The sequence below is a fragment of the Myodes glareolus genome, chromosome 23, assembly GCF_982192425.1.
Source record: "Myodes glareolus chromosome 23, mMyoGla1.1, whole genome shotgun sequence".
Taxonomy (NCBI): Eukaryota; Metazoa; Chordata; class Mammalia; order Rodentia; family Cricetidae; genus Myodes; species Myodes glareolus.
In genome coordinates this window covers 13,957,320-13,979,091 of record NC_142048.1, presented here as the reverse complement: position 1 = coordinate 13,979,091, position 21,772 = coordinate 13,957,320, and the positions used below count along the sequence as shown (strand labels likewise).

General features: G+C 45.8%; 1 protein-coding gene across 1 annotated transcript in view; it reads left to right on the top strand.

Moving 5' to 3' along the window:
* Positions 1–21,772, top strand: part of Sh3rf1 (SH3 domain containing ring finger 1) — a 159,330-nt gene that overhangs the window by 120,960 nt on the left and 16,598 nt on the right. The window contains exons 6-10 of the mRNA XM_085680332.2: positions 4,597–4,707; positions 11,971–12,155; positions 13,305–13,475; positions 17,026–17,285; positions 18,773–19,131. Of these exons, the coding sequence (XP_085536458.2) occupies positions 4,597–4,707; positions 11,971–12,155; positions 13,305–13,475; positions 17,026–17,285; positions 18,773–19,131 (1,086 nt within the window). The remainder of the gene's footprint in view (positions 1–4,596; positions 4,708–11,970; positions 12,156–13,304; positions 13,476–17,025; positions 17,286–18,772; positions 19,132–21,772) is intronic.

The following is a 21,772-nucleotide window of genomic DNA, read 5'->3' as shown; positions in this document are numbered from 1 at the left end:
ACATGACAGCAGACAGGGAAGGCGTGGTGCTCAGAGCACGAAGCCGATTTACTCACATTGTGTCTATGCTTAGGAAGCTTAGTGTAGACAGGGATTGGAGTCTGGCTACCAAGCCTCCAGATCCAGGGACAGTGAGTGATTCATCCTCTCTAGATTCAGTCTCTAAAGATGTAATGACTTTCCCAAGTAGCACCTTCAACTGACCGCCAAGCGTTCAAACGTAGGAGCCTATGGGTGACATTTCACAGTCAAAGCACAACAGTGTTCTAAGTACAAAGATAAGAGAAGGGAAGGATAGCATGAGTGTATCATCTCCAAACTAAGGACTCAGAGACAGTATTGGAACCTACAAAGTGTGTCAGACAATGCCAATGCTTTTGATGTCACAGGCACTCGCTGAGTTTTACAAAACTTCCCAATGCTATCCCCTGGAAGTCTTGCCCTTGAGATCTTCATCTTTGTCCACACTCACAGTTCTCAGTACAGTGAGCTCCCATCTGCAGCTTCTCACAGTTCGGCGCTTGGGTTCCCATCCACACAGTAGAACAAGAAGAGAAATAGAGAAAGCAACAGTCAACGTAGAAATTGACCTTGCCCTTTTGAAACTCCCTTCACTCCATCGAGGCTCGGGACTGTACTAAATAACATGGCTGCGTGCTCTTTGTGTGTTAAAATGTAGGTGTCGATTGCGAACATTCATTCATGTGTTTGACAATTGATTGGTGAATGTTTTATTATCAGACTCCTGGGCACAGTATGTAATGGGATATATAGGGTTCCTCATGCAGGGCTTACTCTGGTCTAGAGTGACTCTATGTCATTGTCACGTTCCTCCCAACCTGGAGGTCAGAGAGCAGTGTCCAAAGCAGCCCAACACAGCAGGGAGGACGAGCTTACGGATCACTTAATTTCATGCATATTTTATTCCACAGTGTAACTTTAGGTTGTTTTTCCTTAAAATATAAAAGATGAAATTCCCATTAATGAACAAAACAAAGTAAAAATATATTTAATCCCAATCCTAAAGAAGTTTATATAGTTTAATAAGTCTCTATATGGCGTTGCAGACTAAAAATTTGGGCATTCCTGGTTAATTTTTTTAAAAATTGGCTTTTCTTATCTATTTGTTTTGACATCTCTGGGTTGACACATCATGTCAGGAATTAAATGTATTACTCCAAGGTTATAGAACTTTTGATTTTAGTGAAGAAAACTAGAACATACACAGATGCATTAGCGTGAGTGCAAGGAGGGGGAGGGCCTTCATTTTGCTCACTCACTGTGTATGGTTTACATCAGCAAACACTCAAACGCTTGTCCAATGGATGAGTTGCTTAAGAACTAGATGGAGAGAGAAGCATTTTACCGTTCACATAACCAGTGGTTGCCTGAAATTAGAGGGGGGCTGGAGAGTTGGCTCAGTAGTTAAAGCATCTGTTATTGTTATGAAGGACACAGGTTCGATTCCCAGCACCCACATGAGGTTCCTCACTTGCTCAGGTACCAGGCATGCATCTGGTGCACAGACATATGTGAATACAGAACACTCATATGAATAAAATAAATGTAAAAACCCCATAAGAATGAAAGAAAAGAAAAGACAGGGTTTTAGAGCAGAGGCTGAAGTTGGCTCGTAGAGCAGAGTACCAGCGCCAAGTGAACTGCGGAGACTGGGAACGGATTTTTGAGTAAGGGGCTGAAGAAGAAGACTGGTAAAGATCCACTACCAAAAAATAAACCGTTTTGAGTGAGTTTGCTTCGTGTGTGTGGCACTAACGCCATTTACACAGGGAGATATTCTTGATGTAGAGTCGAGCTGTTGTTCCCTGAGCGGGAAGAGCTTTAAGAGCGTGGACTCAGATGCTTTTGTAGTAGTGAAGGTTGAAGGAGAAAGGACGGTGAGCGCAGTGTTGTGTCCTGTAGAGAACTCAGTGGTCAGGTGTCGGCACGTCTGACCCTGCCGCACCACACGCTGGGGATAAAGGCTACAAAAGCGGGGCTATTTTTGCTTGAAATTGAGTAGTTTAGGGAACAAGGCTCTTTCTGTTTTCTTGAAACAGTTCCCCCTTCAACCAACCTTCCCCCCCCCCTTTCTGGACCCAGTTGGTTGTTTTCAGTGGTGGGTGTTGCCTCGGGGAGAAGTTATTTCAGGCAGAAGATGGGAGGTGTGTGAAGAGCTGCCTGGCTCTCCCGCTGAGGTTTACAGAAAACACCGCTTATCTAGGGCACCGGTCCACAAGGAACCTTGAGTGTGTGTGTGTGTGTGTGTGTGTGTGTGTGTGTGAGAGAGAGAGAGAGAGAGAGAGAGAGAGAGAGAGAGTATGTGTGCAAGTGTGAGTGTGTATGAGTGTGTGAGTGTGTGTGTGTGAGAGAATGTGTGCAAGTGTGAGTGTGTATGAGTATGTGAATGTGTGTGTGAGAGAGAAAGTATGTGTGCAAGTGTGAGTGTGTATGAGTGTATGAATGTGTGTATGAGAGAGAATGTGTGCAAGTGTGAGTGTGGATGAGTGTGTGAGTGTGTGTGTGAGAGAGAATGTGTGCAAGTGTGAGTGTGTGAGTATGTGTGAGAAAGTATGTGTGCAAGTGTGAGTGTGTATGAGTATGTGAGTGTGTGTGAGAGAGAAAGTATGTGTGCAAGTGTGTATGAGTGTGTGTGAGAGAGAGTATGTGTGCAAGTGTGAGTGTGTGTGTGAGTGTGTGTGGGTGTGTGAGTGAGAGAGAGAATGTGTGCAAGTGTGAATGTGTATGAGTGTGTGAGTGTGTGTGTGTGTGCTGCCTGCACCACAGGCACATACACTGTCCTCATCAGCATGGAGAGGAGTGCATGCAGGAAAATGACCATGGGAGGCTGTTCAAACCAGCCTGTCCCAAGAGATGCTGTCCCGGAATCTGTCTTTGCCACTAGCACAATTTCATTTTCCTTCCTGACACTCACCTTTAGCTTCAATTGTCTTTCATTCTATTTTTTTCTTCTTAGTGGATTAGTTAGGGTTTGGTTTTGTTACAGTTATTAAAAAATAAGAAGAAACGGACCTAACCAAGTCTGTATTCATTTGTCTCTCGCTTCTGAATGAGAGCTCAATGATACAGTGGCGTAGCCAGTTGAGTGCTGGTATAATGGTACTTAGAAAATGGGCTGTTTTGGACCTCGCTTCTCTATCATATGAAAAGTCCCTGTCTTCATGCTGTAGGTGATAAAGATCTCACTGTTGTATCCAGAGTCTCCATCAGCAGGATGGCCAAGTGGCAGAGGGGCAACGGGCTGGCTTGCCATTGTATTTAGTGTCTGTTGAGTGAGGACTAAACTTGAAAGTGTATAAACTAGACACCGACCTCCAAGCTGTGCCATGCAGGTGGACCCCTGACACACGTGTTCATGGGTATGTGTGACTGACATCCATGAAGCACGTGAAGACAATTGGTCTGCCCCTGACCTTACCCATGATGACTTCTGCATGTGTCACCCGGAGGCAGGATTCATGATGTCAAGTTTCTGAGGCATTTTTATACTGCCCTGGTCCCCGGGAAAAGCAAGAAGGCTCATCGGATTGCCCCGTTTTCTCTCCCCAAGTCTTCTCATTTCCCTTAGCCCCTTCTTGTACACGGGACCGACTGATGGTTGCGGTTCCATGGGGAAACAGGTGCTGGCTAGCTGCATTGCTGTACATGCTGGAAGACAAGACATCCCATCCCCTGGCACATCTACACCCCTCTCTTCTGCAGCATTAAGTAGCACCCCCAATATCCTGCCCTTGTATCTGCCCTGCAACCTGAGTGAGACTGATCAAGTCATGGGCAGCAGTGAAATTACCAAAATAACTCAATTTCTTTCTAGTAGATTAATCTCAGGTCGTGTCATGGATGACACCTTTGAAAACAGTTTGCCATGGCGCTATTCCTGTAAGGTTCTCTAGTGACTTCTCAGCTGTAGGCACATCTCGGCAGCTGCATCTTGGTTGCCGGTCCTCCCTGAGGGATAGAGGTCTGAAAGCATGATCTTGAAAATAGAAAAATACCTCAGAATTTTCCATAGATTTGGCAGATCAATAGAGGGATGAGTGAGCCACAGCTTACCTTAGCAGGTTCTTCATGGGAATGTGATGCTAGTTAGCCCCAGGCTGACCATTCCAACAGTTGGATTCATGGTAGCATGTTGTGTGAAATAGCGCATTGCAGTGACTGGCATATCAGATCCATGTTAGATCGTTAAACATTTTGGGATTGGATACAAGGAAAAGGATTCTGCCTCCCCCAAATAACATTCTATACAGATTTCTTTTCTATGTGACTTCTTCTTGTAGAATCTGTTGCATTCAATATGGCGAACTTGCGTTGGGGAGATGGGCTCGGTAAAGTGCTTGCCACACAAGCCAACTTGTTTGACATAGGTAACTGAAGAGACCCTATCTCAAATAAAGGAGATGGTGAGGTCAGCATCTGAGATTGTCCTCTGACCTCCACATGGCACTATGGAACATGTCCACACACACATTGGGGGGCAGAAGTGAGGGCAGAGGCAGGGAGGAACAGACACAGAGAGAGATAGATTTTTTTAAAAAGTATGCTGTCTTTTTAATAAGTTGTTTCCCTTGGCAGGTTCATATCAGCACCACTGGGTTAATTGTGACCCCACCCCCAAGCAGCCCTGTGACAACTGGCCCTTCGTTCACGTTCCCGTCAGATGTCTCCTACCAAGCTGCCCTTGGAGTAAGTACCATTTCCGTGTCTTTATTTCTCTTTGAGGCGTTTATTTCTCTTGACGACCTGGCACATTCCGACCAACTCCCGCCGTGCCCATGGATGCTTGACAGGTGGGATTGCGTCTGCCCTTCTCCTGTTGTCTCTGCAAATCGCACAAAAAATGTTAGACGACTTCTTGCCAATCACCTGCAAAGTTTCTCGCAGTGGCAGTTGCTGGCCTGGAGCTATGAGAACTCTGAAAAATACATTTCATTTTGTTGAAGTTCAGTTTGATTTCCCAAAGGCTTAACTTTTATTTCTGTGGGGTTTCTAGCTTCTGCTTATTCTTTTTGAAGATATATTTCATAGAAATGGTGAAGACATGGATCTTCCCAGCTTAAGTGGTTTGGTTTCATTCACTCACTAAAATGATGCCAAATGTCAGCTTTTAGGGGTCGTCTCTAGTTTCTTCTCCTCTGTAGCTCATAGAGATTCTTTCAAGGTCCCTGCTGCCCTGGGAGGGTCCTGTGGAGTATGTTGATGTTTCTTCTACAAACTCTCTCACAGGTAGACTCCAGTCATCAATTTAGAGTGGGAATGGGGTGTGTTGTCCCAGAGAATCCTAATAGGCAAGGACGATGGGTATAAAGAACAACACTGTGGAGGAAAGCAAGCAAATACACCCTTGGGGAGTAAACAAAAATAGCCCCATTGGTTCAAAAAAGCACAATTCAGTAAGCAGCAAGGTACTGGAGAACACGAGACATCTTTCACTCAGGCTAATGTCTTGGTTATGCATTCATACCACTGGTTCCAGCACCGAGTGGAGTGAGGATAGACACCATCACTCATCGGACGGCCTGGTGCCGGATCCTAGCATTACCCTCCCTGGTCCCGCACCTGCGGTATCTGATGAACCTCCCCGAGAAACTGTGTAGCCTGCTGAAGGGTTTTAGGCTCGGAATGGGACAGGCGTGGCTTCAAGTTCAGCTCAGCCTTTTATTTATCATGCGTCCCTGGAAAAGTTCCTCAGCGTCTTCCAGCCTTGGCGTCTGCGCGTGTTAGTTTCTGTCAACTTGGCACAAACCTAGACACACATGGGAAGAGGGAGCTTCAATTAAGGGACTGCCCCTGCAAGATTGGCCTAGGGGCGTGGCTGTGGGGCGTCTTCTGGATCACTGATGGATGCAGAAGGGCCCAGCCTACTGTGGGACATACCAACTCTGGGCAGTGGGTCTGGCCTGTAGAAGGTACGTGAGCAAGCCGCAGAAGCCAGTCAGGCAGTCGGCAGTCTCCGCCCACGGTCTCTGCTTTAGTTCCTGCCTCCAGGTTCCTACTCTGAGCTCCTCGGAGCCCTGCCTTCCTCGGTGGTGGAGGGAGAGAACGGTGGGGGGGGGGGTGCCCTCTGCTGCTCTTCTCAGTGCTCTCTACTGACAAAGTGGGACTGGGACTGTTGCGTTGTTGCCCTAAGGATGCCATGGACCTCACAACATCCTGGTCACTATAGTGACTCCGCCAGGCTTTCGCCGTCTTCCTTTTCCAGCTGCGTCTTTCTCCTTAATGTTGGCAGCCGGGCTGTGGTGGCGCATGCCTTTAATCCCAGCACTCGGGAGCAGAGGCAGGCGGATCTAGGTGAGTTCGAGGCCAGCCTGGTCTACAAGAGCTAGTTCCAGGACAGGCTCCAAAAACCAAGAGAAACCCTGTCTTGAAAAACCAAATATATATATATATATATATATATATATATATATATATATATATATATATATATATATATTAATGTTGGCTAGATAAGTTTCCTAGCTAATTGAAAAGCTGAGTTTTAGAACAAGGTCTTAAATAACTATAGCTTTTACCTGACTTCTCTCAGGCTCTTAAAGATGCTCACAGAGTAAACCATGTTCTTCAGTCTAAGTGCACACTGGCAGGTTCTACTCACAGGTTAAAGCTGTTGGATTTTCTTTTCTTTTTTCTTTTTCTTTTTTAAAATGCTCCCTGAGCAATTACAGCTTCCTCGCTAAGATACCAGCTTAGTGAAGGAGACATAGCCTCAGTTCATCTGGGGAGAAGATGAATTTAAGTGAACATTCATTAAATGTGGTTTCCATAAGATTCCGTTAGCCATGGATGTTTCACTAAAGCCAGATTTCATAACCCATCCTGCCCTCCAATCTCCAGGGGAGTCACTTCTTTTTTTGTTTCCCTACCAACAAAGCACATCCAGCACAGTGTAGCTCCACTCTAGAGGACTCCATGCAAGGAAGCGGTCCAACTCCATGTCTGGAGGGGGAAAGGGATGACTGACTTTTCTGATCCTAGAAAAATTAATTAGTGTAAAAGATACAAGGCTGGCCAAGTTTTAGCCCTTGTGAACTGAAAATTTTATAATATAATAAATGGCCAGTTCTTTGCTGGGGGTTGACTCTAGGGCAAATCAATGGAACAGGCCACAGGAGAGTGTATAAAAATTAATTCATGTTCAGTCATTTTTATCCTAGGATTTTTTATAGGAAAGACTGTGTATTAAGCAAGAGAGAGATTTATTAAACACTGTCTACTGTGCCAACTCCATTTAATGAAAAACTAATTATAAACAGGCTTGCCTGTCATCCCCAGAGATGGGTAGATCTCAAAGTCTCTGGTAGGTTGGTGAATGCTGTGGACGTAATGTTGGGTTTGGATGGGAAACTCTCTAGCACCTGCCCTCGTGCCCTTGGTAGCTCCAGTTAATTGTGGCAAGGATTCTGTTTAAAACCTGCAGCATTTCAGGAGACTTTGCTATCATAGCAATAGGAGGTAGCTTGGTAGAAAAAAAAATCAAACAGGCTTTTCATGGTGTGGATTTATAGGAAGTAAATGTCACTCCTGGGATAGGAAAGGAAAGTTATTTCCAGTGCTTTTTTTTCATAAATTGAGATTTTTAAATCTTTTATGCAGAATGAAGTTATTTATGAGCGTATGTCTCCAACATGTCCCATGCAGCAGTGAGGGTGTTAAGTCTCCTCTGTCAAGAGCAGAAGTGTCTCAGCTGTCTGATTCAGGCATGAGCCTATTAATAGTAGTTGGCTGTTATTGTTGCTGACTTGTTTTGAGGGATGAGGAGGATGAAGATCTTAGACCTGTATCCCTGGTACAGGAGCAGAAGAATGTCCAAAAGGAGTAATTGCTGATACAATGTGACATGCTTGGCTGCAGAGATCCACAAGGCAGCCAGGTCACTGAAGGCCAAATACTTAAAACAGTTAAGTTTAACTCTCAAGGTTAGAAACCCTGTTTAAACTTTTTTTTCCTTCTCTTCTTCCTCCTTTTTGAGACAGTATCTCATGTACCCCAGGCTGGCCTTAAACTCACCATGTAACTGAGGATAACCCTGAACTTCTGAACTTCCTGCCTTTATCTCCCAAGTACTTGGATTCTGCGATTGTATGTGTGTGTGTGTGTGTGTGTGTTTGTAGAAACATTAGGGTTGTGGATGTCACTCGGTTGGTAGACTGCATCAATATGAAAGAACTATATCAGAAGGAGGGCACGTATATCAGAAGTAGGGCACAGATGGAGACCACAAACCTTGTTGCTTGAGGAGGTAAAAGGAAAGTCTTTGGCAGGAGAACTGAAAATCAAGCTATGGGGTAGGGTATGATCAAAAGTTTCTTTTTTCTTTGATCAGAATATATGTATATATGTGTGTATGTACACACACACACACACACACATACACACACACACATACATATTCTCTTTTGGTTTTCAAGATAGGGTCTAGCTGTGTAGCCTATGTTAGCCTCAATCTCTGTGTAGCTCAGGTTAGCCTTGAACTCATGATGTCTCTTCCTCAGTCTCCCAAATGCTGGAAATACAGGCAGGAACTACCTTGCCCAGCTCAGAACCTCCATAGCAACCAGAGAAAGGCACCCTAGCATCTTAGGGCTTGAAACTTCTAGATCCAAATGGTATCGTCCGAAGGGGCAACGAGAAGCACAGAATGTCTCACAATTACAAGCATTCACTGAGGGTCTCCTGCCTTCTGACTGTAAAGCTTGGAGCCAGGAGTGTAAGAGGAAGTCAGTCTTTGCCTCCAGAGCTCCTTAAACCATAACACTGCCTTCCATCCGTTGGCCTTTGACTGTGCTCTGTGCACTAGGGAAGGCAACACGCACACCATCCCGAGTTATTGTAAGGATAGAAACAACACATATTTTCTACAATTAGCTACAAGGGAAATCCCTCCTTTTTCTTAGAGATCCATTGTCAAATAGCAAGTCATATACATATCGCAGTACAGCGAAAATCGGCAGCATTGTTCTCTCTTTACCCAGTCTGAGTCCTTGCCTCCCACCCAGAGAGGCCATTTAGAGATGCTGAAGTGTGGGGTTGAGATTTAGCAAGGGATGGTTTAAGGGATGGTAAATAGTGTCCTGTGAGGTGTGTGAGGAAGAGACTCATGGAAGAGACATGAAAAAGGAAAGGAGCCTTTGATTGTCACCTGAGCTTGTTCCTAAAGCAACCCCCTTCAGCAGTAAGCTGGTCTTCAATCCTTGACTTCAGGCTTGAAACCTCCTACATGTTTCTCCCAGCCTTAGCTGAATCCAGATCTAGCCACTCTCTGTATTTGTCTCATGAAAGGGCAAGGGGAGGAAATCATCTAGGAAGGAGCAGCTTGTGGCCGCATACTTCTTAGGTCTAGTGTCCTGCCAGTGTCCTACTGAGCTACAAGACGCCGCCTCCCTGGGAAACTGGGTCTGCCCCAACAAGCTGGTCAGGGTGGATATCTGTCACCCTTGCTTCTGCGAGACTTGTCAGCTCGCTAGGGGGACAGAATCTTAGCATGGCAAATGATGGCTGTGTCACGAGGGCAGACCATGCCTGAGTCCTGTGTTTGATGAGCAGTATGCAACCCAAAGACCTGTAGGAGATTTTTGCTGGTAGGGGGAGTGCATCTCTGGTGGCTGACCCAGACTCTGGGATAATAGGTAGGTCTCTAGGTCAAGGCCGGGTGAACAAAAGGCCATGGTTCTTTTTTCATAGAGATGTTAGGTCTTGCAAGATAGCCAACTGCCCACAGCCCATTGCAGGGTGGATCACCTTTTGAACTTCCAGTGTACCCTTATTGCAATTGAGATTGTTTATAAAGCAGCCTCAGACTGGTGTATCACCGCTCTGCATTCAGAGAGTCCTATCATTTTCCCAGCCCACAGGACCAAGCCGCGTCTAGGACTCTTGATTTTAATCAGGCGTTCTCAGTCTAACACATACTCACTCCGTGTTGAGAGGGGGGAGTATCTGCCCAGTGTTATGAAAAGACCAACTCTTCTCTTTCAAAAAACAAAGAGCCATGACTGTATTTTCTGAGACCCCAGCTTCAGGTCTGCCTGTGTGAATATCCCCTTTTCTGCCGTCTCTGAATGCATAACTCTTCTTTCATGAGCTGCTACATTTGCTTACTGTTTTATAACAAGCTGTGACCCTTCATTATGTTTTATTAAAATGTGAAGTCTGTTTTTTTTTAAATCAGGTCCATAAGTGAATTCTGCTTTTTATTTTTGCCTCTTTCTAAAACATAATTTAGCCCCGTTGCTTTTTAAAAATTTTTTTAAATTCTATTTCCTTGTTGAACACATGTCACCTTGCCTTCTGCCTTTCCATAACCACGCTTTCTTGAGAATGGGTCTAGAAAGATTGGAGTGACCATCAGGCCAATGAGGATTCCCTGATTTCTCCATGGATTCTTCTGTGTGCAGTTAGACCTGGCCCCTTTCACCCACCAAGCCTCTGACGTGGAGCTGTCTTTGAATAGCACAGATCACATTTTCTCACTATTTCTCCTGGATTATCTTTATTTTTCCCTGCTTTGTCACCGCAAGCAGGCCAGACAGCAAGAATACTTGATTCTCCGCTTAAAGGCTCAAGGCTCCGAACCTTAGAACATGCAATGCTGGCCGCATAGCAGACCTAATGCTGCCCAATGCTGCCCCGTTTGTGGGGCGAGCGACCTCTCCGTGACTTTGTGAACACCCTGTCCTGTAAGCTGGCCCTCTGGAAGCAGTTCCACGCCTCATTTGCTGCTGTGCTCAATGATCTGTTGTAGTGTGGGAAAGTCCTTTCCGGAACCCGCGTTAGCAAAAACTTAAATATAACACAGTTACAGGTCTAGTCCTGTGTGGATGTCTGGAATTGTGTACTTTAATGGGTAGATAGGTGTTAATGGGATCGATTTTCCTTTCAAAAATTTGAAATGCCATGACTGGAAATCTGCTTTGAAAGCACTGGACTTTTCTCAGTGGCGCGCTCATGAGCAGAAGCTGTTTGGGCTTTCTGGGTGCTAGCGTCTCTCAGCTTCTCCCTTGGTTCAGTCTCTACCTCTACTGTTCTAAGATTCAGGGAGGGCGAGGTAGGGCATTGAATGCCTGTTTTCCCAGGAGTGTCGGTGTATAGCCCCTGAAGAATTAGCTGGGGTTTATAGATCAGAAGGTAACAATTGCTCCATTGATTTTTCAAAGACAAGGATTCCTGTGGGCAGAACCCCATTAGACTGCCCAGAAAGGGCCCGGCAGCTTTTCACTGGTGTCTGTGTTAACGATTACCAGCCTTGATAGTCCTAAATTTCAACAACTGGCAAAGTGAAGAAAAGGAAAAGCAAAGGTAGCAACCATAGCCTTGTGACTGTGGCTGGCCATTGTTTGCACGCCGGGAAGATCAGGCTTCAAAAGAACCGACTGCCGGAGGAATGGCTTGATACAGTGCAGCCAAATCGTTGTGTGCTGTATTTAAGTTTCAGGTTACAAAACCCATCATAAAATTAATTCTGGCCAACAACACGACATTATAGCAGCTCCCTTGAAAGGTATCTCAAGTCTTGTCCCAATCTGCACTTAACCTTTTTTTAAAATGTTTAATTCTTATTTATTTGATGTGTATGAATGTTTTGCCTGCATATATGTCTGTGCATAGCATGTGTGCCTGGGGCCGGCAGGAGCCAGAAAAAGGTGTTGGATCACTTGGATCTCGTGTCACAGCTGGTTGTGAGCTGTCTTGTGGGTGCTGGGAATCAAACCTGGGTCCTCTAGAAGAGCAGCCCGAGCGCTCATCCACTGAGCCATCTCTCCAGCCCCAGTCCTGGGCTTTCCGTGTGTTAGGAATCTTAAACTTTGACCCAGTCATTTAGTGTACGGGTGCTGTTTTATGTGGATTTCGTTCTGTGGGGTTTTGACTCTTTCTCCCTTATACCTTCCACGGAAGAGATACATAAATATGATTTGTGCCCTCCTCATCATCTTTTTTTTTCTGTCTTAGACTATGAATCCTCCTCTTCCTCCACCCCCTCCTCTGGCTGCCACTGTCCTCCCATCCACACCGTCAGGCGCCTCTGCCGCCTCCGTTGCTGCTGCTGCTGCTGCTGCCGCCGGAATGGGAGCCAGGCCTGTGGCGGGATCCACTGACCAGATTGCACATTTACGGCCTCAAACTCGCCCCAGTGTGTAAGTGAGGCTGTCTTTTATTACTGTGTAAGCCTTCGTGTCAAACTGAGCCCCAACAATGCAGACCAAGAAACGCGTGTCTGAGATGAGCTGGTGGCGGGGCTTAGAGCTCAGCACGTGGTTTGTATTCTGGAAACTTCTACCTGGCCATGCATATAATTAGGAGAACACTTGGATAAAACGAGCCTCACATGAGCATGGTAGATGGCTGTCCTGCTGAGAAAAGACCTTTCATGGTTTAAGGGAGATTTCTGTTTTCCTTCTTTGTAGAGGAACGGCATAGAGAGCGGCTCTTTTTCTGTGCAGCTCCTGGGTGACCTTTTAGTCTTCATTTTCATTCCTTGCAGCAGGATCTTAAGGAGCAGGAAGGCATGGCACACACATCAGGTCTCTTTGCAGAGAGCATATTTACAGTATATGGCTGTAAATCCCCAGCAATGAGCGACCAGAAAGGTCCAATTGCCCTGTGCAGTTTGCTGCGGACGGAAGGCTTCTGCTTTCTGTGAATCTATCTGCACCTGGAGAGTTCAGAAAACACCGGCAGCTCTGTCGGTCACTCGCCTGCCTGGCTTCTCTGTGTGGACAGGCACCTTGCTCCGGGCAGCCGTTTTGTGCTCTCCACGACCTAGACTTTCTGTTCCTTTGGCTTTGTCAATCAGCATCTTGGCTGAGCTCAGAAACGCAGGTGCGCCTAAGCCTCTGGGTTCAGCGCGCGGAGAAGGCAGCGTACTGCTTCCCAGTGGGATTCTCTGCCGTGTGTCCTCATCTGGAGCTCGTTCCCAAGTCTAACAAGTGCCATTTAAAGCGCTCTGTTTCCCCACCGGGCCCCTAATCCACAACACTAAGGTAGGACTCTTGGAAAGCGCACTAATTCTGTCAGAGCACATGTGCACCATTTGGTGAGCTAATCATGGCCGCGCCAGGAGGAGCGCTTTCAATCAGGAAAGCCTCTGCCTGCGGTTAACATGCAGACAGCAAACCTCTTTCCATAGAGACTTCCCAGCGTCACTTGCAGGTCAAGATTTTACTTCCTGTTTACTTCTGTATAAGATACTCAAAACTTATACCAAGCAAGGGTTTGGAGATCTTAGGGTTTGTCTGCCAGCCTGAGATCTTTCTTTTCTTTCTTTTTTTTTACACCCATTCTAGGTATGTTGCTATGTACCCCTATACTCCCCGGAAAGAAGACGAGCTTGAGTTAAGAAAAGGGGAGATGTTTCTGGTGTTTGAGCGTTGCCAGGATGGCTGGTTCAAAGGGACATCGATGCACACCAGCAAGATAGGCGTTTTCCCTGGCAACTACGTGGCTCCCGTCACAAGGTATGACGTTGGCTTCGTGGTTTTCTGATCCAGATAGAGCCTCTTTGTTCCTCCTCCCCAGGCGTTCAGCCTTTCCAGAGCCCTGCTCGCATAATTACCTGTTACCTAGCCAAAGTTGGTAAAATCCATATCCATAGCTGCTAAAATTCCTTCTAATACCAGGATTCTTAGCTCACTTTTCATGTAGATATGTGTTGAAATTATAGGTTTCTACCAATAAATGTGCTGGGGTGTAATCTCTTTGCTTTAATTTATACGTGAAAAGAATCAACGGTTCCATTTTCAGTATTTTTCTACTAAAGAAATAAAAGGCATAGTATTTTAAATGAACAAAAGCTAAATTATTAATTCGTACTTGTCTGTGTGGTGTCTGCTATATATACCAGACAGGCAGATTTCTAAACATTACATTATTGACTCTTGGTCTTTAATTCACTAGTGTAATTGTATTTTATCATCCCCCACTTAATAAATGGGGAAACTGAGGCACAGGGAGACTAAATAACTTGCCTGAGATCACATGGTAAAGAAGTGCTCAAACCCACACTGGCGAAGTCTGCCTTTATTTCATTAACTTATTAATTACTTTTGATTTCTGGCAATTATTCTTTGTAATGCAACAGGAAATAAAAATTCCTTAAATATGACATAAGTGAACTTTAAATTAAGATAGTTCTGCTCCTCCAGAGTTATTTGTCAATACCTGGGCATCTTTTTGAATCTTGCAACTGGTGATAATGGGGTACTGATGGCGTTTAGTGGACGGAGGTGAGGGAGTCTGCTGAATCCCTATGCGGGATAGCTTCTGCTTTCCCTTCCATTGTTGAGATAAAGTGCTCCAACCAAAAGTAAATTAGTGGGGGAAGGTTCCAGTTTATCCTTGAGGAAGGGCCAGGTGGGAACTTGAAGGCAGGCCTGATTGCTGCTCCAATTACGCCAACCAGGGAGCTAACGTCACAGCCAGAGAAGTCGGGCAGGCACCATGGTGGATGTTGCTGGCTTAGCTCTCTCTTCATCCAGTTTGGCATCACAGGCCCAGGAGAACAGTCTGCCCACAGTGGTCTGGGCCTCTGGTAAGAAAGGGTAACCCCACACACATGTCCACAGGCCAGCTGGTCTAGGCAGTCCCTCACCTGAGGCTTCTCCTCTCCGGGGCCTGTAGGCTGTATCGAGTTGATATTCAGAGCTAACCAAGATGCTCTCAAAAAAAAAAAATAATAATAATAATAATGAGACCCAAGATGTCACTCAGTCTCAGAAACCCTAATGTGTATATTGCACATACACACACACACACACACACACACACACACACACACACACACACACACACACGTTTGCACAACTCTCCTTTAAAAAAAAGTGGTGTGCCTTCTGGCCATTGAGGAAAGTAGCCTTGAAAGTTGAAAGAAATGACCTGTAATGAAATTAGCCCTGCCCCCGATTTTGATCACTGACTCTTAATAAGCAATCCAGGTCTAACTGTGTTAAATCATGCCTCCAACCTCCTGATTTTAAACAAATGGCTTAATGAACTGACATGTTTGTCAGCTGTTGGGCTTGATTTATAGGCTGGCCAGCAGCCTAATCAAATGAAAATCACTATTGTTGCAGATGGTGACAGAATGCTTGCTTGAATTTGCCTTGCAAATTTTGAATCAATATACATCTTCTTTTCTGTGCATGTTAAAATATACATTCAGGATCTCACACATCCAGAAAATGGCAACCAGAACCTTCCTGGTGCAAATATTTATGTTCATATGTATTTGTATATATGCTTATACATAGAGAATACAATAAGCAATAGTAAAGAAGGAAATTAGCAAAAGGTCACATTTTTACAAGATTCAAAAACAAGTTGTTAAAAGTCTGTGCACATTTAACTCCAGAGAAAGTCTTGCTTATAGCAGATGCTCTGTAACTCGCCATTGTGGAAGGATAATCTCGTTAATGTAGTATTAATTGTAGATTAATTATAAAGTTGCTATACCCAGAATTGCCATTTAAATGAGTTGAGACTATTTGGAAATATACATTATACAAACCTTCTCCATACTTGATTAAACTCAACTAATAAGTAATATCTAGAACTAACTATATTGCTGCTGCTGAGAAGGAGTGGATGGGAAAGAAGCCTTGTGCACTGGCCTGGACACCGAAGCGTCTTCTGTGGGAAGTGGGTGTCTGCAGCAGAGCAATGGGTGTGGTGTGTGCCAGACAGGGCTTTTCCTGCGTTTACGAATGGTAGCTCTGTGACTGTGCACAGAGATCAAGTCGCAAAACTCCAGCATGGATGGACGGGGTCTCATGACTCCCAGCCCTAACTGAGGCGCTATTGGCAATTGATGGCTGCCAAGAGAGAGAGAGTCCCGGTGTTTTTCAGGGATGTGGCCCCTGAGAGACTGTCCATGCTTCTGGAGATGGTCCTGCGCCATGCTTATGATGGGAACACCAAGTGGACTCGGTGGATTTAAACAAACAAACAAACCAGAACCAAAACCAACAGCAGCACGTGAAGTTGGCACAGAAACACAAGTGCTCATGTACACACTGATGTACATACATACACATCACACATACACACACACCATACACACACATACACTGATGTATACACATACACTACACACACAGACACACATACACTTCCCATCTACAGGGGAGAACTTGAACTTTAGACGTTACTTCTTGAAATGACTGGATGTTGAACTTGAGATTTGAGATACAAAACAGAAAATATCCATAAGGGCCATTCCAATTATGTGCATAGTGGTGTGTATGTGTGTGTGTGTGTGTAGTGTATGTGTGTGTATATCAGTGTATGTCTGTGTGTGTGGTGTGTGTAGTATATGTGTTGTGTGTGTATGTGTACATCAGTGTGTGCGTGTATGTATGTGTGTCTGTGTGAATAGTGTGTGTGTGTGTACCTCAGTGTATGGTGTGTGTTGTGTGTGTATGTGTACAGCAGTGTATGTGTGTATGTTGTGTGTGTATGTTTACAGCAGTGTATGTGTGTATGTGTATGTGTCTGTGTGTGTAGTATGTGTGTACTTCAGTGTATTTGTGTGTGTATGTGTGTCTGTGTGTGTAGTGTATGTGTGTACATCAGTGTCTGTGTGGTATGTATGTATGTATGGACATCAGTGTGTACACAGGCACTTGTGTTCTATGTTAGAGGCAAGTTGAGAAAGTCAAAGCAGGAACAGCTTGATGTAAATGGTGGGTCTTGGCTCAGGGTAAAGCAGGAAAATTCAGGTCTTTAAAATTCAGCAGAGCTAAGTGGCCACCAAGAGAGAAGCTGACCCTGGTCACTGTATTCTTAGGCAGAATATGACGTGTAGTTTGGTGATTCAGAGTAATTCCAAGACCATTCTCTCTCTCAGGGCTGTCATTTCCTTGAATATGCTGTTCTTAAAACCTTGTAAAAATAATTTCATTCATTTTTTTGAAATGTTCTGATGTTAGAGCACTGACTCATTTTTCTTGCATTGTTCTCTGTCTCCCACTTTGCTGATGGACTGTTTTCCATCTGCTTCTATCTTGGCAGGGCGGTGACAAATGCCTCCCAAGCTAAAGTCCCTATGTCTACTGCGGGTCAGGCCAGTCGGGGGGTGACTATGGTCAGTCCTTCTACTGCAGGAGGGCCTCCCCAGAAGCTCCAAGGCAATGGTGTGGCTGGGAATCCCAGCATTGTCCCCACGGCTGTGGTGTCAGCAGCTCACATCCAGACAAGTCCTCAGGCGAAGGTCCTGCTCCACATGACGGGGCAGATGACGGTCAACCAGGCTCGCAATGCCGTGAGGACGGGTAAGAGGGAAATGGGGCTGGATCACAAGAGGACAGGGCTTACCTGAAGAAACAGGTCACTTATGACAGGTGTTGAGAAAAATAGGTAGGAACCTAAAACAATTGCTGCCACTGAGCAACAGAAACTAGCAACCCTTGTCACCAGCCCATCTTTGTCACTGTGACAGATACCCATGGCAGAAATAATCAGAGTAGGGGATGTTTCAGTGGCTGCCGGACCCTGTCACTGAAGAGCCATGCTGAAACAGAACACAATGCAAGAGGGTTTGGTGGGGCAGGGAGGCCACTTCTGTGTTGGCAAGAAAGGACCTGGGCAAGATATACCTTTCCAAGTGTGCCTCAGTGACGGACATACTTATTCTAACCTGGCCCACCGCCTAGCGGCCCATTGATGAAGTTAGTGCCTTATAAGCAAGCCATCTCTCAGTACCATCAGCTTCTGACCAAGCCTTCATCACGTGAGACCTTTCAAGGGGCATCTTATGTCTAAACCATACCAGGCATTTTTTAACTGTTTGCTTGGGCTAAGCACACCCTGCACATTAGTTCAAAATGGATGAATCTAAATTCTAAGAAGAATTAGGCAGACCCTTGGTGCAGCCAGCACAGCCTGGATAGCTGAGACTGGCAAGGAGTGGGGGTATGCCAGGTGGAAGACCAGCAACCTTTATTTTGCCCAGCAACCTTTTATACCTCTACTCCTTCTGTTGAGACCCACCGGCCAGAAAGAACACAAATACCCTTGTCAATTACAGACCACAAGGAAGTTCCTCTGTCAGTCAGGGGGAGTGAGGGCAGCTGGATCCCAACAGACCCTAAGAACGCAAGTCATGCAGCCCTTGAAACCTGACTTTGGTGCTCAAGATCTTGTCTCCAGTCTCACGGTTCCTAGCCGTGTGACTGCTGTGTGATTCTCTGCGAAGCCATGTGCTGGTGGTTATTTCTGATGAACTTAGTCACAAGTCTATTTTCGACTCCATGGGCTTTCGAGTGCCTTTCTCAGCTCTGCAGCATTGAAAGCCTCCCGAGAGTCTTGGGTCACAATAGTGGAGTAAACTAAATACACGTGAATTCCTTCCGAAAGAACATGCAGAAAGATGACTCATAAATAAAAAGAGAGAGGGGAGGAGAGAATGTGTAATAAGGCAAGGACTGAAGACTAGTGTTTAGTTTATTGCCATCGGAAACGGGCTCGGTGTCTCTAATGCTGCTGAGAATGATTGTTCATAACTGAAGGGCCTCGGGGGTGGTGATGACATATCTTCTAAGTCCTCAACAGTCTCAACAGCTCACCTGGAAGGAAAGTATTATCTAGGGGTCCAGCTAGGCCCTAAGTATGCTAAGCTATTTCACATGCACTCTTCATGGCAATAAATGGCGGTAGCTGCCTCTCATTACTGTCTGACACAGTGAAATGACTCACGTTTTGGTTAGCAGTGTTTCTTCGACCATTGACCTTTTCTGTGTTCCCTTCTGTCGACCGTCAGTTGCAGCTCATAACCAGGAGCGCCCCACAGCAGCGGTGACACCCATCCAGGTCCAGAATGCCGCCTGCCTCGGTCCTGCATCGGTGGGGCTGCCCCATCATTCCTTGGCCTCTCAACCTCTGCCTCCCATGGCGGGTCCTGCTGCCCATGTTGCTGCTATTGGCATCAATCGAACCAATGCTTCCCTGGCCTGCGCTGCAGGCGCCTCTCTAGCCTCCCCAAACATGACCGCTGCCGCTTTGGAGACCGAGCCCAGTGGTCGGACAGTGACCATCCTCCCTGGACTCCCCACGTCTCCTGACAGTGCTGCAGCAGCGTGCGGGAACAGTTCAGCTGTGAAACCAGACAAGGACAGTAAGGTGAGAGTCTCTCTTTCTCTGTTCTGTTTGGCCGCAGAGTTTCTCGCCAATGGCCAGACCCTTTGTTCCACAGTGCATCACGTCTTTCCATGGGCACATTCATGAGCCAAGAATACATCGGTGCGGAAACCTGGCCACTACCCCAACATCATAGTTAGACCTTGTGTTTCTTGATATTTTTTTACCCTCAAGTTGCTAGGCACCTGCTGGGTACTAGGGAGACCACAGTGAGCAGGAGTTAGTCAGTCGGAGATTGCAGCCTGCTGCCTTGAGGAGGAATGTCTCCTCTTCCGCTCACTCTGTCCTCAGATTTTCGTGTTCCGTGTTCTTGCCTGTTGACAACTCCTTCCTTAAAAGTGTTTTAATCGATGAGAGGTTGGAAACTGTCCGTCGAAACTATGATATGCAGACCTGGAGAGGTGGCGCAGGGGTTCGCAGCGGAAGAGCGTGGCTACCCTTGCATAGGACCCAAGTTCAGTTCCTAGTGCTCCCAGCCGACGGTTCACAGATGCTCGTTGTGGGGATCTGATACCCTTTGCTGGCCTCTCTCGGCACTGCCCTTCTGTGCATAAATACGCACACACAACTAAAAATAAATTTAAAAAGTTTTAAAGTTATTTGTAAACGTATTGTATCTATAGTACTTTTAACCACAAATCAGCAGGGTTCCTTCAGAGATAGGGGAAATGTGGAAGTAATCCCTCCTTTGGGACTTGGATTCAAATAAATACAATGGGAAGCTGTTTTGAAAGATTCCCCTGTGGTTGTGGGAGACAGGGAGTTGGAGCAAGAGAATAAAATTGATAGTGCTTTGTCCTTAGTCGTGGATCAAGTCTGGATGGTTGTGCCTCAGCTTTGCCTTCTTGCTCAGAATTCCATGCATTTCCCATAAAGCTCTGGACCAGGGCTCTGGGCCACCTGGCTCAGCGGTAATGTACATCGCTCTGCTTAATCAGCTTGAAGAGCGTGTAAATAGGACTTTATAAGGAAATAAACTTTATAGCCTGCTGACAAGTTAATATTTAATTAACTATTAACATGAACTTTAGAAAAGATCGGTATCTGCTCAGTGTTTATAATTAACCATGTTAGACTTGCGCCCAAACTGACGTGTCCAACTTGGGATTTTCAAAGAAGCGTTTTAATAACTTGAACTTGGGCACAGTGAACTCAGTCACTGAGGACAGAAGCGCTTAGGTCCGTTAATAGAATTCATTGACAGTGGTGGACATCATAATGGCCCTTGAAGGTGTCCTTCTCCTGGTCCTAGGATCCACTCTGACTGTTTCCTTATTAGCATAAAGGACTTTGCAGATGGAAATAAATGAGGACTTTTGGGTGGACCCAGTGATCAATACAGGAATATTCTGTAAGGGGACAGGTGGGTCAAGGCACCTGAGATATACACAGGTGAAACACAGGTAGAATGACATGGGAAATACAACTCAAACCATGGGACGCAGGAGGCTTCCCGGAGCTCGAAGGCCAAGAAACAAAGACCAGGAAGCCGGTTCTTTCCTCTCTTCATCGGCACGGAAGGTCTCCCTGTCACATCTGGATTTCAGGATCTGGTTTCTCTTTTCCCCCAAAGTTTGCAGAAATTTGTTTCAGTGGCCACTCGAGTATGACATTGTCATCCCTTTGTCTGCCCATCAGTGGAAAATGGCCATCGACCTCTCTCTTCTGGGACGTACCAGTGATTCCAAGTGCCCATCTCCGGATGATTTTCTTGCCCCCAGCAGTCACTTCTTAGCTTAGCAGAATCTGTCTCCCCATGCCCTTCCTTCATCTTAAGACCCTTAGAAATCACTGTCTTACCCAATGCCCTGAAGTGTTTCCAGAATTGGAACTCTGTACTCTCTTAGGTTCTTATGTATTCCTCTTGAAATAAATTTCAACTTTCCCTTCTTAAACCTGCTCCAGATTCACTGTAGACACTTCTGGTGGCATTAATTTCGTAGTTCCGTGATTAGCATCACTTACACAATCATGGCTGCTCAGGACCGCAGCCACGCTTGGCCCACTGTGTCATACCGTGAGAGATGTCATCAGGTGCCCCTTTGCAATCCAACTGTTGCCCCATCACGTCTGCTGTTACTTATTGGTAGTAAAGTCTTCTGGAAGAGTCCCCTCCTTAGAGTCTCATTTCTGCCTGTCATTGCTTGTATGACCTTTCCTTTAATGCCATCCCAGAATCGCCCAGATGGTCTGCAAGTTGCCTTAGAGCAGCTCTCAAGGCCCATTAGAAAAAAACCTGCTGGTCAAGAAATAGACTTTGCCTGCTTGAAGCCCTAAGTTTCTAGCTGGGTGGGTCAAGGGGCCTAGCCTAGAAAGGAGGGACCGCCACTAGGAAAGCAGGCTCTCCTTAAGTCACGATAAAGAGTTAGATGAAACAATCATTCCTTTAGTGAGATGCTGGACTCTTCCTTCCCAGAATCCCTGCCCCCAGGGCCGTCCTTACAGTCTGCAGTGAGGTTGTTAGGGGGTTAGGCTGGGTCTTGTCGCCCTTTCTGACTCTCGGATGTACTGCTCTTTCTTTCTCTCTCTCTCTCTCTCTCTCTCTCTTTTTTTTTTTTTTTTTTTGCCCATTATGCCACACATTGGGGGCTCACGCCAGGACCTTTTAGAGCCTCTCCATTTT